Source organism: Adiantum capillus-veneris, chromosome 29, assembly GCF_014529385.1.
Source record: "Adiantum capillus-veneris isolate H3 chromosome 29, ASM1452938v2, whole genome shotgun sequence".
Taxonomy (NCBI): Eukaryota; Viridiplantae; Streptophyta; class Polypodiopsida; order Polypodiales; family Pteridaceae; genus Adiantum; species Adiantum capillus-veneris.
The window spans coordinates 44732373-44750899 of record NC_140959.1 but is presented as its reverse complement, the minus strand read 5'-3'; the positions used below and the strand labels follow the sequence as shown (position 1 = coordinate 44750899).

The window sequence follows — 18527 nt, the reverse complement described above, 5'->3', positions numbered from 1 at the left end:
CTCTGGAAAATTAAATGCCATGTCTTGCAAAACCTGTAAATTGAAGGTAACTTGAAGCAATTCCTCGGTGGCAGGCACCAAAACACTGTTGAGAAACAAGCAAACTGAAACACCTCTATCGCGATGTCACCCAAGAGTGTTGAAAGAGCACAAAAAGAACACCAAAATCTTTGGGAAACTCCTTTGAAACACCACTATCCAACAAGAGTAGTCCCCTTGGGAATTTATTTTCCGTCGCCCACCCAAGAGATTATGCCACAAAGAAGGAAGAAACCTGTTTAGGCACGAAATTATAGACGCTGCCTATGCTCTTGAAAAAAAAGATTTTCCCCTCATCAAAAACCACTTTAAAACTCCCCCTTCAAAGCATACATTACCCACAAGACGTATGGGTTTCCACAATTCAACCTACATAGTTTTGTCCCAAAGCTGCCACGCACTGTAGGTTGTAGAGAATAGACCATAACTCCAAAACCCCAACTCCAAAAGACATGATTTCAAACTTCAAAAAATCTATGCAAACAAAAGTGCTGAAATCCCTCAAATTGAGCCTACGCACAACTATGTGCAAAATCAACGCGAACAGGATGTTGAAATAGGAAGACTAGGTGTAGAGAGAGCTAATCGAGGGTAAAAAACAGCATCCAAAAGCATCAAGAAGCTTGAACAAGATAAAACCTATAATTTTTTGATATTTGACTGAACTTTTTCCAGTTTGTACATGAGTTTAAGTTATATACAAGTCTCCCTTCAAAAAACTCGCTCACGGGCACTTACAATAGCCCGACAGTTGTCACTAGACTAGCGACTTGCAGTGCATGTACATGTGCTTGCTAAAGCAAGCTAAAAACCCCACAAAAGGAAAGCCCACACACACTTTTGACATCAGCGTCATGTCCATATGTACAAATTTACAAAAAACAGGGTGTTAGAAATGCGCCTGACAATATGTCACACTTTTTCATGTCCCTTACAATGCTAACTAGCACAATTTTGACATATGCTAACTAGTACAATAACATGAGCTACATCTCCAAGATCTATGACGTATAATATATCAGTAGAAAGCTCTTGAAACAACCTTCGATAAGTTTTGATATTATTTGTAAAAAATTTACTTGACGCCCAAATTTTTTAAGATGTGCTAACTTGAAAATGCTAACTAGCACAAAAAGTGTGACACGTTAACATGCTTTTACCCAAATACATATTGCACACTCAATGGTCTTCTTATGGACTGTGCTATGGCGAGCCATGTCGACTAGGGTAAAGGTTCTTGCCAGGGGGATTGGTCTCGATAGATGCTCGCAATGCAGAATGGCTAGTGAAGACTCTCTCACCTTTTCAAGGAGTGTGTGTGATGATTTGTGACCTTGGAAGATTTGCAAATGGGTTCAAAAGACCTGAAAAATACGATTCTTCAAGAATCATCTCTTCTTGGGAGGGAAGGTGTTCAAGAGCCAAGCACTGCTCATTGTAGCACAAACTGTAAGATTTTATTTCTTCAAGCATATTTGGAAGGCAAGGAACTATCGGATCTTTGAGAACTATATGGAAATAGGTAAGTTCACAGAGAAAGTCCAAGAAAGCAGGGGGACGATCACAAGACCATGGGGGAAGCAATGAAGAACGTGCATGGGTAAAAGTATGGACTCATCTACTGTTATGGGGTGGCTCCCCTATCAGCTGATGTATCTCTGCTCTCTTAAAGATGTCATGGCTCGTCACAAGCATGGCAAGAATTTGTTATTTTTTTGTTTGGTCAATATAATCTACTCACTATTGTGAGTTTTGAAAAGAAAAGGTGAAAATTCACTATGGTCTACATTGATGACAACCACTTGCCTTTGCAAAACAAGGTGAAGTATTCACAGGGGCCTTCAAAAGGCAAAAAGGTGACTATTGAGGGGTCATGAGAGGTAAAAGTCTATTTTAAAAAGGTAAAAGCTCATAATGATCTCCACCAAAAAAAGAGAGAGAGAGGGTACTGTTTAAAAGAACCTTTCATTTAGTCCTTAATGTAAAGTTGTGGAATTTAGTTTACTTCTTAAGCAGTGTTTGGAAAAAACTAGGGTTTAGTGTATTTTTAACCGACTAGATTTGCAAAATCCTGGCTAGATTATGAGATGGCCTTGCGTACACCTGTAAATATTTATAAGTTTTACTGTAATAAGTGAAAGGGTCACGGTGGCTTTCTAAAACAATAAGAGAGTGATAAAATCATTATGTTGAGTTTACCTAAAAATATAGAAGGTGGCACATTGTTCGGGAATGCCTCTTTTATTAAGCGACTAAGTTTCCTACTCTCAAAAAAGAAAATAAAAAATACGAACAATTTTTTTGAAACTTGCAAGATTTTTGAACTAAGCTCTCACATAATTTATCAATTTTTCTTCCATTTACCATGGTTTGCTTATATATATATATATATATATATATATATATATATATATATATATAACTTATATATAAATATATATATATATATATATATGTGTGTGTGTGTCTGTGTAGAATTTATTAAAATTATGCAAAGTGAAGCTTTACTTTAGCATTCTAAAAGAATAGAATGTCAAGCCATGTGAGGATGTGAAATAAAAGGTGAAATAAAAAGATCCATTTAATATTTTAAAACCAAAATAATATTTAAGGTAAGTCTCAATCTTCACTGAAAACATTGAAAGTATGACTAACTCAACTCTCCTCTAAAACTTCTTTCAGAAATCCAAAAACTGACAAATCTTTAATATTTTGACCTAAAAATCGGCAAACTTTCAAGTATGTCCTTAATTTCTTTGGTTAGGAAAAATGCTTTTGGCTAGCCCTTCTTAAGTTTAAATTTATTTGTGATTTTAGAAAAACAAAAGTTTTTAAAAAACACGTGAAAGGGTCATGGTGGCTTTCTAAAAAATTAAGAAAGTGAAAGTCATTAGGTTAAGTTTAATTGGAATAGTGTTCACCGATCAAAAATCGAGACGAGCTGATTGCAAATCATGGTAAAGGCAAGAAAAACAATGAAATATGCAAGAAAATACTTCAAAAATATCTTCATGAGCCACAATGGCCAGGATCCAAGAAGAAGATAGGAACTTATCCAAACCCTACACAGGAGATCGAGCGGGTCAAGCAATTAAGGAGTTTGGTAGAAGATACCCAAAGGGATCTAGAACCAGCACCTAGGTAGATCCAGATTACAGACACCGTGTTCCCTACGCAACAACAACCTCACCAAGTCTATAGACCCTTAGCCATACCTAGTGTCATCCAAGAAGAAAGTGACTTAAAGTCATGCGAAAGTGGGCGTACTCACTTCTTGATGGAAAGAATGTTTATAGAGGGACTACCTGATCCTATCGAAGAAATAGAGATCCCATCTTCCACACGTCAAGGGACTGAAGCCCAAAAGGTGCCGTTAAACATTACCAAATTGATGGATTTCATGTCTTCAGAAGTTAGAACCACCATCATGTCCAAACTATATAAAGACCCTGAGCTAGTCTCGGTTGTTCGAGCCTTCCTCAATGGAGAACTGAAGTTTGGGCTACCACAATTTTCACAGATGGATGGAGCTAGGGAGATGCCAATAGAGGAGGAACACGTAGATCCACAACCCAACCTAGATGAGAACCTTGTTATAGAAATACTTGTTAACAAGTTGGGACAATACTTTGAGGGTGATGAATCCAATGCGACCATACCAATCACTACTAACACTAGGTTGGTAATGGGACACTTTTATGTCCTGTTAAGTGACCATTTTCCTTGAATTATGTCAAGAGTTTCAAAATGGATTTTGAGGTGCTATCTGTCTAGAAAGTTGTCTCATAAGCTGAAAAAAACTTGACATTTTTTTGGAATATCAATTCCATCTTTAACCTTGTCCTTGCACAACATTTCACAACCTAAACTGTGTGAAAAAACGGGTCTTGTTTTTGGCTTTTTTCAACCTTTTGCAACTATACCACTCTAGAATTCATGTTTGTGAGGTCTATAATGCTAGAGAACTATCTTTAGTAGTCCTCAACATGTCTTGATGCTTCTCGGGAGAAATAACTGTTAAAGTTGTAAGTTATGACCAAATTACAAAAATTGTCAAATCCTGTTTTTTAGCCAATTTTAGCTCTTCTATGATTTTTTGGTGGCTTTCATGATATCCAAATGCAACTTTGATTTTCTATGTCACATATTGTAACATAAAGCTAATATTCCGTGAGTTTTGGGGCACCTAATACCCTATTTTTCATAGTAGACAACGATGGTTGATTTTTTCAATTATAGAAGAAAATGAAACATTCTAGTATATCAAGTATAGCTTTTTCAATATTGTTAGTTTCTTGTGACAACTATATGCATTTTGTAGGTAGTAACCATATCTAGTCATAAGGATCAAATTTGGCTAGATATTGAATAGTTTCTATGGGATTCTACAACTCATAATGTTGAACCCAGTTTTTTCATGTTTGCTGTATTTAGCACTTCATCTTTGTCCCTAAGATTCCCCTTGGTAAGAGATGTATTATTCTTTTGACATGCTCCATGGCTCCTTATGAACCTAAAGGACAATAGGGAACTAAGAAAACATGCATATATTATTTTTATTGAGCGTGGCTATAGAAACTTTGATGATAGGTTTGCAGAATTGTAAAAATTCAACTTTTTTGTACCTATTTCTTTTGGCAAAACAAAAAATAGTGAGTGAGAAGCAATTATATGTTTTGATCACCAACCCATTGAAGTTAACTAGGAAATCTATCTCAAGTCCTACAAAAATCCCTAATCTTATTTTTATGCAACAAAACGTAAGAGATGGCTGTTTTGATGAAAATGTACTGGTCCATCAACTTTGGAGGCTTGGTGTGACCAAAAGATGAGAAATTTTACAAGTTTCTTATTTTTTCCATGTGTAGTAGGCCTTGAACTATAACCTCATGAAAGGATTTTACAAAATGAGTGAATTTACTATGGTTTTGGAGGTTTTTTTCAAAACCCTGAAAGGACACTTTTATGTCCTGCTAGGTTACCAACCTAGTGCTAAGGGATTAACTGTGAAGGTAATCCTTGATGATGGTGTTGGGGTTAGCATTGTGACTAAAAATTGCTGGGAAACTATGGGAAGACCTAACCTTGCGACCACAACCATAGTAGTGAAGATGGCCATTGGGTCTATTGTTAAACCTATTGGCATGCTAGAAGATCTCAAGATCAAGGTCTTTGGACATAGAATAAGAATTACCTTCATTGTTATGGATTCCTCCAAGTACACTATGGCATTGGAGATGATCTTAGGACGTCCTTTCATGAGGGAAGCAAAAATGGTGCATGACTGGTCTAAAAACTATGTCTACCTGCAATTCCAAGATTCTATCATTCGAGTGGATCTTGTAACTAGTCGAGCACATCCCCTAGGAAACAGGTTTATAATTGATCATAGATCTGACACCACAGTTCACAAAGGCTCAAAGAAAACCTATTGATGGGAGCGATGGAGTCTATGACGGTCCATCGATAGTTAAGAAAATAGAGTAAGCAAACCCAGGAGAAGAGTCCAAACCTGTTTCCATTGCCCAATATCTGACAGAGGCTGAGGAGTGTGTACTTAAAGAATTTCTCAAGGAATTTAGGGATATATTTACATGGACATATCATGATATGAAAGGTGTTCCACCTTCCATGGTGTAATACACAATCCCCATGAATAGCATGGTTAAACCAGTTCAGCAATGACCCTACCCAATGAATACTAAATATGAAAAAATCGTTCAAGAAGAGATTGAAAATTTTGTGAAATGCGGATTCATATACCCTATTGAGCACTCAGAATGGGTGTCTCCAATAGTGATTGTGCCAAAAAAGAATGGGAAACTCAGAGTATGCATGGATCTCAAGAAGGTCAATGCAGCCACTAGGAGGGACCATTACCCCTTGCCATATTCAGAACATGTGCTTGAAATAGTTGCAAGGAAGGAAGCTTATAGCTTTCTAGATAGGTACTCTGGCTACAATCAAATCACAATCGTGTTGGAGGACCAAGCTAAAACAGTCTTTATAACCAAATTTGGAGTGTTCGCACTTCGTGTTATGGCTTTTGGCTTAACCAATGCCCCTGCTACCTTTCAAAGATTAATAAACACTGCTTTTAGAGAATATTTGAGGGAGTTTTGTGAAGCTTTGTTAGATGGCCTTTGTGTTTATTCCTCTTGAAAAGAACATCTATCATGCTTACAAGAAGTGTTTGAGAAGTGCAGATTGTATTGCATCTCCTTAAACCCTTTCAAATGCCAATTTTGGGTTAAACATGGAGTCGTTTTAGGGCATATAGTGTCCAAAAATGGGATTTCCACAGATGAGAGCAAAATTAAAGCCATTGCTGAATTGCCACCACCTACAAACTATATATGAGTTCAAAGGTTCATGGGCCTTGTTGGTTATTACCGACGGTTTATTTTAAACTTTGCCAAGATAGCTCGTCCTTTGTACAAGCTTCTTATTGAGTTTCAATGGACCGCGGAGTGTGACCATGCCTATGGGTCATTGAAAAAGACCTTGACTAGCACTCCTATTCTATGAGTGCCCAATTGGAATGTAATTTTCCATGTGCACATTGATGCATCGAACTTTGCTATTGGGTGTGTTCTAGCTCAACCAGGAGAACATAAACTGGACTACCACATTAGCTTTGCAAGTCGTCAATTGAATGATGCCGAGAGAAACTACACCGCTACAAAGCGAGAAAGTTTAGGTATGGTTTATGCAGTGAAGAAATTTCGCTACTACCTTCTGGCCAAGAAGTTTGTTTTCTATGTTGATCATCAAGCCTTGTTGTATCTAGTAAATAAACCTTGTTCCACAGGAAGAGTTACACGATGGTTGTTAATTCTCCTTGAGTTTGATTTTACCGTTGTGGTGAGACCTGGTAAAAGACATTTCATGGCGGATCATTTGTCTCGCATACCAAATGGGGAAGCCCCTACTGGAGTCGATGATGAGTTGCCCGATACTTCTCTATTCCCAGTCAAAACCATACCTGAATGGAGTGAGAAGATTGTGGACTTTCTAGTTAATGGTTTTCCACCCAAAGAGCTTCGTAAGGACATAGCTCGAAAACTGTTAAAAGAATGTGAACCTTAATATCTCATTTGCAGGAACTCTCTACAGGTTAGGGAAGGATGATATTCTTAGACGGTTGTGCCCGTGAGGATTAGTATCTATACATACTGCAAGAAGTCCACATGGGTATAGCCGGAGGACATTTCTCAGGGGAACTAACAGCTAGAAAGGTGCTGCAATCAGGCTATTGGTGGCCTACCTTATTTAAGGATGCATCACTTTTTGTAAAAGGATGTGATGAATGCCAACGTTACAAGATCACACAAGGAAAGGATAAGATGCCCTTACATCCTGTTAAAGTGACTCAACCATTTGAAAAATGGGGTTTGGACTTTGTAGGGCCAATTAGTCCGGCCACTTGTAGCACTCAATCTCAATATATTATCGCTGCCACTGACTATGTGACAAAGTGGACGGAACTCAGGCCGACACGTAAGGCCGATGCGAGGTCAACTGCCAAGTTTCTCTTTGAGAACATTATTACAAGATTTGGTTGTCCCTTTGAGATTGTGAGTGACGATGGTACTCATTTTATAAATGGAGTAATAAAAGAACTCACTACCAACTTTATGATAGCTCACCATAAGTCCACACCTTATTATCCACAAGCAAATGGCCAAGCTGAGAGCACCAACAAGACCTTAATCTCTATCTTGACCAAAAAGGTGGAAGCTCATCGCACATATTGGGATTTAAAGCTTACATCAGCTCTATGGGCTTATCGTACTGCGTACAAAGTTGCCATTAACTGCACGCCATTTAAGATGGTGTATGGCCAAGAAGTGGTTATGCCATGGGAGTTTGTCTTTCCTAGTCTTCAAGTAGCTTCTCAAGAAGGTTGGGATGGTAACCCCTTAGTTGAGCGATTATATATCCTTGAAAGGCTAGATGAAGAGAGGCAATTAGCTGTGCAAAATGCACTTGTGGAGAAAGATAGGAGGAAGAAATGGTTTGACCGTCATCTAAAGAACAAAGATAGCAATGTTGGTGATAAAGTCCTTATGTAGGAAGTGCGTAACGAAAAGAAAAAGTTGAAATATGTGAGAAAAGGACCATATAGAGTATGTGAGATCCACAAGGAACCATTCATGTGGAGACTCTTAATGGAATTGAAACCATTAGATTCCTCAATGGGAGCAAATTTAAAAGATACTATGATCCTTTAAGCCAAGAGGAGCTATGTGCCATCCATACAAAAAAGGCAGCCAAGGCACAAACACAATTGAAGAAGATACAAGCTCAAGTTGAGGCTAAGGAGCGACAACAACACATAAGACAAAAACAAGAGGCTAACCTTGGAGTTACACATGCATTCCACGTTGAAACCAACGAGGATTGGTTGGACTCTGACACACCGCTACGATACCCTATTGAGCTAAACAGCACCTATGGAGAAGTGCTATATAACGCCTTATTGGACACGGGTGCTAAATATAATCTGCTATCATATGGGGTGTGGTGTCAGTTAGGAAAGCCACCTCTATCTGAGAGTATTATCCAAGTCAAGGGTGTCAACAAGAAAAAAAATATGGTTTTTGGAATCTGGCACACTTCTGTCAGTTATGACAATGGGGTTGTAGCTCAAGACTTTTTGGTCATGCCTGTTGGAACTATGGAGGGTAATATAAACCTAGGACACACATGGATGATAGCCACCAAATGCACTATTGATTGGGGGACATGGGGTGTCACAACACAGAAACCAACTCTTAGCCCTGCCACTCAAGCCTCAATCCCTTATATATTGCCTCTTAAGGAAATAAAACCCAAAACATTGCATGTCCAAGAGGTTGAACTATATATCCCCTAGCCCAACTCTCTAGAGCTTCAACTGATGTAGTTGAAATAAAGCTTGAGACACACAAGACCCATCACAATATAACAAAGAAAACATACAAGTGGGTCCCTAAAGCTTCTTTAGCGAACATAGCCAGTGCTAAAAGACAGGAGCATGGTAAGAGACGTCCCATTCGCCCCAAGAAATGTAAAGAAATGTTGCGTTGGATTCCTAAAAAACTATTGGAAGCCCAAGGCTACTATAAAGGAAATGATCAAATCTGGGTTCCAAAACGTAAATTGTGCTCTTACTTGTCACTGGGCCCATGTGAGATCAATCCTGTGGCTCCAAAACAAATTGAAGATCACGGAAAGGAAAAAATCATGGAATGCTACACACCTGCTCTAGAGCTAGTTTGGGTACCGAAGAAAGATTCCACCTAGCTCAAAAACAGGGAAATCAAATGAAGCTTCTTGCTCTTTGTGTAGTTCCTATAAAGAAATAGAAGCTTCGACACAACCTCCACCTACCATTATACACATCCATACAAGCAAGAAAGAGTTTTCACCTCCCGTTGAAAGTTCACCACCTACAACAACGTTGCAAATAAAATCATGGGAGAGTACCTTACCACCCTTCCAACTAGATGAAATGCATAGGGCGGTCGAAAACTATTGGTTAAAGCCTTCACCCATAACAACTTGCAACAATTGGTTTCAAAAGGTGACTACATCATTTCAAAAGGTATGATCTACCCAAGGAAGAGGGGAGTGTTTGCTAGCATCCATCATTCACTTGCTTCCCTCTCAACCTTCCTCCCTGACCTCTCAATCTCCAATCTTAGGGAATGTATATATAAAGCCTTATACTCACAAAAACAAGATAAAAAAGTAAAAGAGCAAGAGCCATAACACAAAATCATAAAAACACATTATGCACAAGAACACGACCCTTGTAATATTTGCATTCTAACCATCATCTATTTGCGTGTACAGATATGGCTAGTACGCTAGAGTCATCCACTCCTGCCTTGGGTGAGAGGTACCCTCGTTACTTTTCACAAATGTTTCACATGGTCTTTACGGTGCTTGCCTGTGAGAATGGGATTTGGTAGGTGCGCTAGCATGTGAGAGGAATTTTGAGGAGTTATAATGGCTTATACGTATCTTGACCACGACTGATCCATACTTAGTAGAGAGTGTATCTCCCATTGCACAAGCCTATCCTTTTGACCAAGATGACTATAGGCGTCTAGTGACCTTCTTAGTAAACATTGGTGCCTCTGATGATGAAGACTATTTACATGATTATACGGATGGAACATATGGTCTCACAGATGATGACTTTTTTTTTCTTAACGACGAGGATAGAGGTTTAGTCTTAGGATTTCTCCCCAATCTCTACAATATCCTATTCCCTTGACTCTCTAGGGGGAGTGCAAATAATTAGGTTAGGGTTCCTTATGTTTTTTAATTGTGTTCAATAAGTGTTGGTACCTTTTCCCACTAATATGCCTCCTAAAAGTATTCTTTGTGTTTTCTAGTGTGTACAGGAACGTGTTGCTGTTGTTAGGATTTGGACCTTCATGGAATCTTTTTCTCGTTCACACTTCAAATCAAGCGCGTCCATCAACACAAACAGGTGTTTCTTGTCCATTAGCATTGCCCTTTATCTTTTTGCATCCATGTTTGTCTGCTTTAATTGTGATTGGTAGCATAATATCCAGCACATTTGCTTAGTACAAACATTAAATTCAATATAATTTTTTGTCATAATCACCTGTTTAGATTTAAAAATCAAGCAGTCCGACTAAGCTAGTTTGACCAAGCTAGGCGTTAGAGATCTTCTCTTAATACCATGGGGAATGTCTTCCTATTAATCAATGGTTACTTAGGTTCTTAATCCGATTTAAGCAACATTGTGTGAAATGTACTAGGGCTTTCTAGTGGGCTTAGTCTCTATTGACCTTTAGCTTAAGTATTATAAAGGGAGTTTACTAATGTGATGAGCCTGGGAAGGGTAACATTGTTATATGACCCCCCAAAGTTACAAAATTAAAATGTTGAAAATGTACAAACAAAAAAAAATCAAAGTGTCACAATGTAAAATCTTAAGCTGGAAGAGAAATCTTAGCTTGATCTGGTACTTCACTCACATGTATCGCTTATGGTACTAGAGCCCTAGAGGTTCCCAGTGTGGGCGCTTTTCCTTGAAAAGAAAAAAACCCAAGGCATACAAAATAAGCTCACACATCAAAATTGAAACAATGTGAAAAGACTTTGGGGGGTCAAAGAAAAGGAAATAAGTCAGACGATGATTTCATGAGCAATTCCTTTTATCGTAGCTTAACTACAAGGTCTTTTAGGTATAGCCTCTAGTCAGCCCTCAGACATGAAATACTTGGCTCTCGCGATTAAACAACCTAATTGACCAAAGAAAATTGAGAAGCTTGCCCATGGTATTAATAGTCGATCTTTAGTGCCTTTCAATCATTAAATTAGTGACCCTAGACTTGTTTAACTTTTTACCTTTACAATTGTTTATGCGTTGATTATATTGCAATTTAATGTTTATTGCTGACAATTGGTTTAAATTCTATTACCAATCAAATTGTCTGCCTACGATTGCATATGCTTTTTAATTGTTTATGAGAATGCAATTATTGTGCCAATGTTGTTTGATTTTGCAGGGACTGAAGGAGGCTAAGGACATTCATCTCAAATGCTCTTCCACCTCGACGAACGAGCTTCAACTCAATAGCTTCCAAGGATGAAATCTACATCAGGAAGAGGGGCATGTTAACCCTCACGCACATTCCTATCACCTAAGACGTACGCCGTATTATTTATTTGGTAGAGTCAGGTACCGGGCTTGTCGGTACAATAGGAAAAGGGTAAGAGTGATCACCGATGAGAGGTGCACTCTAACTGGAACATTGGAGGGATTAGTTGGCTAAGCAAGTGTGAATGGGGCGGGCTCATATAAAAGTCAACTAAACCTAAAATTCACGGATTCTCTCATTTGTGCAATTGAAGAGTGCTCTTGCTCCATCTCCATCTTCTTCTCCTTCATCTCCTTGTGTATGTGTGTATGCGTGAGAGAGAGAGGGAGGGAGGGAGAGAGTGTGCGATCGAGCATTGCGACGACGGCACGGCGGCGGCGAAGCGGTGAGCGCGGCGCAGCGGCGGCTCCTTCTTCTTTGCGACGAGGAATCCTCCACGACAACAAGCATAGAGCGGTGAGTGACACACCATCGCCATCTTTGAGCTTACTAGTTTAGGCTAGTTGCATGCTTAGAGCCATTTGTGGCTCGCACACAGTGTATCGGCAAGTTCCTTTGCATTGACACGTGCGACAGACGCGCACACTATGTAGATGATTTGCTAATTACTTGTCCAAATGAGACAAAAATTACTAAATTCAAGGTTTAATTTAATTCTACTTTCAAGATGAAAGACTTGATTTTGCATCATTACTTGGGCATACACATGAAGTAATGTGATGGAGGTATTGCTTCGTGTTAAGCATGATACATAGAGACATTACTATGTAAGTCTACACGTTTGAAATTGAGTCTTCATGATGCTAGAGATCTTGTGGATGTCACTCTGTGTAAGTGGATGCCTTATTTACGAGGCCGGATATTTAGTTTGTAGTCTCATAGGTCAACAAATTTATGCATAGTAGGGGATTTATGCATAGCTTAGGGTCTAAGCATTGGTAGGATATTAAAAGGATCTTTTGCTATGTGAGTGGCACTTTACATCTTGGGTTGTTTTATCCCAAGGGGGAATTATTGCCACCATATTTTCATGCTTTTTAGGACTTAGATTAGGCTAGTTGTTATGACAGACGAGTGTTGTCAAATAGTTCTTGTTTCATGCTTGGCTGTTCATGCATATTATGATTGAGCAAGAAGAAACCTACTATGGCCACTTTCAACTGTGATGTTGAGTACAAGGCATTCTTCATGGTAGCTACGATTGAGTGTGTATGGCTCAGATGCCTTATGGCTGATTTGGGTGTTGGATAGGACACTGCCAATATCATCTACACGGATAGTCAGTGTGCATTGGCAATTATGAGGAACCAAGTTTGTCATGCTGACACAAAGCACATTGAGGTGCATTATCACTATGTCACGGAGAGACTCTCACCTAAAGAGATAAGCTTGGCTTATGTGTCAACATAGGAGAACCTTGCATATCTATTGACAAAGGCATTGCCTCATGAGAAGTTGGAATCTTTCCGCAAAGCTTTGTGGATTGATCATGTCCTTATGAAATGACACTTCCCTATACACTATGTGCGTGTTCTCGTTAACCGCATCACTCCTAGAAAAGATTTCTTACCATATATGTGGTAGTGATGTGTGCGAATACACTTAGGACTGCTGGATACTTTTTTTCTCGCTAGGAGGTTTTTGTCACGTCCATTGTATATACGCCCATCACTCTAGGGCTAACTTATCTTTCTATTTGTGAATTAAGCAGTACACTCTCTCTTGTGTGCCTTGAGCTTCTTCATCTTCTCCAAGCTATGACTACATCCCTGCAATCCCTATTCCATCATGGTTTTGTTTGCTTTAACAAACGATGGAAATTGTTATATGGCCTAAGTAAAAATGGGTGGTGGCTATAACTAATATGTGGGGTTCTCTATAGCGAAACATGAAGAAGTTCTTCCTATGAAAGGTGTTGTGAGGGGGACCATACCAGATGGGATCAAGGTAAAAGCCAAGGGCCTATGCTTCGGATGTAAAGCAGCAATTAAAGACTCCCCCGCCTGTTCAAAGGACTGCCCGATTGCGAGAGGCCTAGTGGAAAAAGTCTACAAATGGATGCAGAATACTTGGAAGATCCACTTTTACAAGAAATGATATGATCCTAGGAGGGAAGGTTTTCAAGAATCAAGCCGCTTTGGTTGGCACACAGATTGTCTGCTTTTGCTATCTAAGAAACCTTCCCATTTTTGAAAGAAACCGTGTATCGATCAAATTTGAAGAAATCATTCAAGAAAGCAGGAATTGGACCTTCTCATTTTGGAAAAAACAAGGAGTTTGAGCAATGGAAGAAACACTTCTCAACATCAAGTAGTCCAAAAGTGGTAACTACGGACTTTTAATTACCAATTGAAACACACCTCGGAGCAAACTTGGACATCAAAGTAGTCTAAAAGTGGTAACTAGGAACTCTTAGTTACCAACTGAAACACACCTTGAAGCGAACTTGTGAAAGTGGCTATGAAAAGGTCTAGCCTCAAGGCACCCACTATGCTTGAGGCTTACTGTACATTCATTTATGAGGTAATTTAACTCTAGCACATGGCGGAAAAAAAACATGCCCCTAGAGAACAAGAAAAGAGATGCACAAAATTTTGAATGCCTTTTCCTGTTTTGTAAATGGGTCCCCTTCACTACTTTCTTCTTCACCTTTTGTTTTAAATTGTTTTTCTTGATTTATAAATGGATCCTTTATTAAAAAGGCCTCAAAAGCCTTCTGATTTCTTGCCATAGTGAGCCTTAACCTTGTTACATAAAGAAAGTAACAAAGTTTCTTATCAGGAGCTAAAGTTAAAGTTCCTACATTTCATGATTGTTGTATTTCAGAACAGTAGAAAAGATACCTACAACTTGAAATTATAACTCACACACCTAACTCTACGAGGTGGAGCATTACACGTCGACAAAAAAAAAAAAAAAAAAGAACGGTACAAAAGAAGATCAACTTTATTACTCAGATCAGGGAATGAAAAAAGTTTTTATGATTGGTGTGAATGCGTGCATTATATGAAGTAAGGGAGATGTAAGCATAACGTGTATGTATGTGTGTATTTTTATTTATTTGTTTTGTTCCTTTTTTTGGGGGGGTGGGGGGATCATTAATCATACCACTCAATGATCACAAGCACTCAGTTGAATGGAAATCCACCTCAGTTGGGACTATAAAGCACAATGTAGTAAGGAAGAAGCAATCTCATGGCACTTTTGCTTATGTTAAAAAGCAAGTGGAGTTTTGGGTTCCAAACTCTTCTTTCTTTAGCATTTCATCTCATTGTGAAGTTGGAAAAATGGACAGAGTAATGTGGGCTTGTGTTTGTGTTGCTCTTCTCCATGCCTCCTTTGTAAGGAGCTTGTTAACAGGTGAAACTTGAAAATGTACAATGTGTGTGTTGTGCCATAAATGAGTTTTTTTGTGAGCTTTGGGGTAATCTACTCAATTTAGTGCTTGTGTACCCTCTTGAACTTGTGTATCTTATTTGAATTTGTAGGTGGAGCACATGCAACTAAGTTTTCTACCTATAACCCGGCCGTTCCGGTATGTGTGTGTGTGTGTGTGTGTGTGTGTGTGTGTGTGTGTGTGTGTGTGTGTGTGTGTGTGAGAGAGAGAGAGAGAGAGAGAGAGTGTATATAAAGTGTATCTTTGTTAGTATTCAATCATAGGCCCTATCATCTAACTAATCAAGCACATACTTGGACTTATCCTCAAATTGGATGGGCCATTAGGCTACTCAAGTTTGCGGGGCTCTTATACTTGTCAATCCAAAATGATTTGAGGGACTATAAGAAGATGTATTTTGTGGTGTTCTCTTTCCTCATCCAAGTACTCACTAATGACTATAGTGATTACAAGTGCTAATGTGTGTGTGTGTGTGTGTGTGTGCGCGCGCGCGCACGCACTTGTGTATGTGTTTGTGCTTCCATTTAGTTTTGTACTTTCCTCATCCAGGAACTCACTAATGACTATAGTGATTACAAGTGCTAATGTGTGGGTGTGTGTGTGTCCGCGCGTGCACGTGTGTATGTGTTTGTGTTTCCATTTAGTTTTGTACCATAACTCATGTTTGAGATTCTTGTGGATCTTGTCAGGCACACCAAAACACAGACACAAGTCATGGAGGTGGTCAAAAAGTATGGTGTGTGGCTAAACCTGCTGTCGATGAAATGTATTTAAGAGGAAACATAGACTATGCATGCGGTGAGGGAGCAATAGATTGCCACTCTATCCAACCAGGAGGTCCTTGCTATTATCCAAATAGCCCCATTGCTCATGCATCATATGCCATGAATCTTTACTATCAAAAGAATGGGCGGAATTGGTGGACTTGCCATTTCAATGATACAGGCCTAGTGGTTTTTGGAGACCCAAGTAACATCTCTCTCTCTCTCTCTCTCTCTCTCTCTCTCACACACACACACACACACACACACACTCTCTCTCTAATGCATGTGTAAGTTTTGTAGATTTTATACGTCAATTTGTAGTTCGGGGGATTTACCCTTCAATGGGAAATTGTGCGGTGCTTCACCTCTAGTTGTGAAGGTTGGCACTAAGCATCAAAACCCTTGGCAAATAAGTCTTTTATGGTTGATGCACACATGAAAAATATTTCAAGTAGCTTCCATACAATTGATTATGTGAATGAACATATATCTCATGATACAAAACAATCAAATTGTGTGGCGTCATAATGACAATTGTTAGGATGTGAGTTTTGTTGCACCTCATATGAACCTCCTCTGCCACTTCACGGGCTTATGTGTGAGCCTAGTAGAAAATACCCATGTGATGTGTCCTATGTGAAAGGTTAGTTGGAAAGTATAGTCATATGTAGCATCTTATGTACTGCAGTAACCTCTATATCTCTCTTCAAAAGAGCCCATGATTTACTCACTTTTATGCATTGAGAATCTATTAAGTTCTAAACTAATCTATCACTAATTATGCACAAACCATGAAAGGTTCACTAGTCAAAAACATGGTCAACAATATGTGTATCAATCAAATAAGAGAGATTTTGCAAATAAGGTACATTTGTTGTTAAAAGTTACAGGCAAAAATAGCTCATTCATCTCTTTAAGAGAAGAAAATACACAACCATATGTGCATAAATACTTTACTTCTTTTAATTCAAGTATTTCTTTGTGTAGGCTTTGGGAAGTGCAAGTACACAGCAGAATGGTATGTATAATCTTCCTCTCTCTAAGGATGGAGCAATTGCCAACAATAAAAGTGAGTCTGGAGTCCCCTCTAACAGTTATTGGAAACCTCAAATCTATTTACAAATTATGCTTAGGCCCTACGATCAAACCCTTTTGAACAAAAAGGTTTGATGGAGATCCACTATTTTCCAGAGCTGATGTAAATCTCACATAGACTAGACTTTGTATATATATATATATTGATATATATGTTAACATATAAGCTTGCATGCAAAGAGTATGGAGAATGGATCAATCTTGAAATGGCAATGAAGTGCTCATGCACTAACATGATTTTTGTCACCAATAAATAAAATTGGTCCATATGCACATCAATAGTGATATGGCATTGTCACACTTGTCTATAAATGTGCATACTCTTTAATAACTATTATTTTTTGTTTGAAAGAAGATCACAATATACTACCTACTCACAGTTGCGAGCAATGCAAAATAAAAAAGTGAAAGGGTCCCAGTGGCTTTCTAAAACAATAAGAAAGTGATAATAATATCATTAGGTTGAGTTCAATTGGAATCAGTGTTCGAAAAAGGATTGCCTCAACTTAGCCTTGAGCCGATTGAAAATCAAGATTAGCCGGTTGCAAACCATGGTAACGGAAGAAAAACCGGTGAAATATGTGTGAAAATAGTTCAAAAATCCTACAAATTTCAAATTTATAATAGTATTTCCGGTTTGCTTCTTTGTGAGTAAACTCGGCCGGTGGCCACTTAATAAAAGAGACTTTCCCGAATATTGACTAGAATTAATTTATAGATTGCACGAAAAATCAAGCGATCTCAAGCTGTGAAATGGAATGTGAAGCAAAGAGAACTCATCACTATATTTATATATATATTTATATATATATATATATATATATTAGTATGTGACCCGCACGTTGTTGCGGCTAGAAAATGCATGTCTTCTATTCTTACAATTACAAAGGTGAAAAATTATATAGATTTTATTCTTCTACATGTATACACACTCTTGCATTTCAAAAAAATGATTCACAACATTTCTCTATGGATTCTAAGAAAAAGAAAACATGCAAGAGTTAGCAAATATTCCTTAAATACCAAGCTTCACAGGTTCTCACACGTTACATAGGATTTTCTAGCCCTTATTCAGTGGATCTAGGAGCGCTTTATAGCTTTTGAAGAGAGAGACAGAGAGACAGAGAGAGAGAGAGAGAGAGAGAGAGAGAGAGAGAGAGTTAATTTCTCTCTCTCTCTCTCTCTCTCTCTCTCTCTCTCTCTCTCTCTCTCTCTCTCTCTCTCCCAATGGCCAAAAAGCTTTAAATACTAAATACCTTCATATTTTGTAGGTTTTCTTACCTTCTCATTTCAAATTCAGACATAACATTTCAAAATTTCTCTAGCTTTTCTCCCAAGTCATGAATTCTCCAACCTTTATGGTGTCGTCATACAATAGAAGTAGCTTCTTGTTAAGCAGCATGCTACCGAGAGACCGAGAGAGAGAGAGAGAGAGAGAGAGAGAGAGAGAGAGAGAGAGAGAGAAGGGGGGGGGGGGGGGGGGGCCTACTAGCTCCATGATGAAGGAGAATTTAACCTTAAATAGCTTCTCCAAGGAACTGTTGCACATCTTTGGTCAACATGGAAGACGATCATGCCTATGTGTACCACATAAGAGAGATGTAG

The 18527-nt window shown here is 38.6% G+C and overlaps 1 protein-coding gene across 1 annotated transcript; it reads left to right on the top strand.

Annotated features, from left to right (window-relative positions):
• Nucleotides 1–14869: 14869 nt before the first annotated feature.
• Nucleotides 14870–17101, top strand: LOC147419119 (major pollen allergen Ole e 10-like). The gene is made up of 4 exons (XM_086505651.1): nt 14870–15026; nt 15155–15201; nt 15753–16032; nt 16815–17101. The coding sequence occupies exons 1-4, from the start codon at nt 14954–14956 to the stop codon at nt 16853–16855; spliced, it is 441 nt and encodes a 146-aa protein (XP_086361777.1). The 5' UTR covers nt 14870–14953; the 3' UTR covers nt 16856–17101.
• The last annotated feature ends 1426 nt before the right edge of the window (nt 17102–18527 follow it).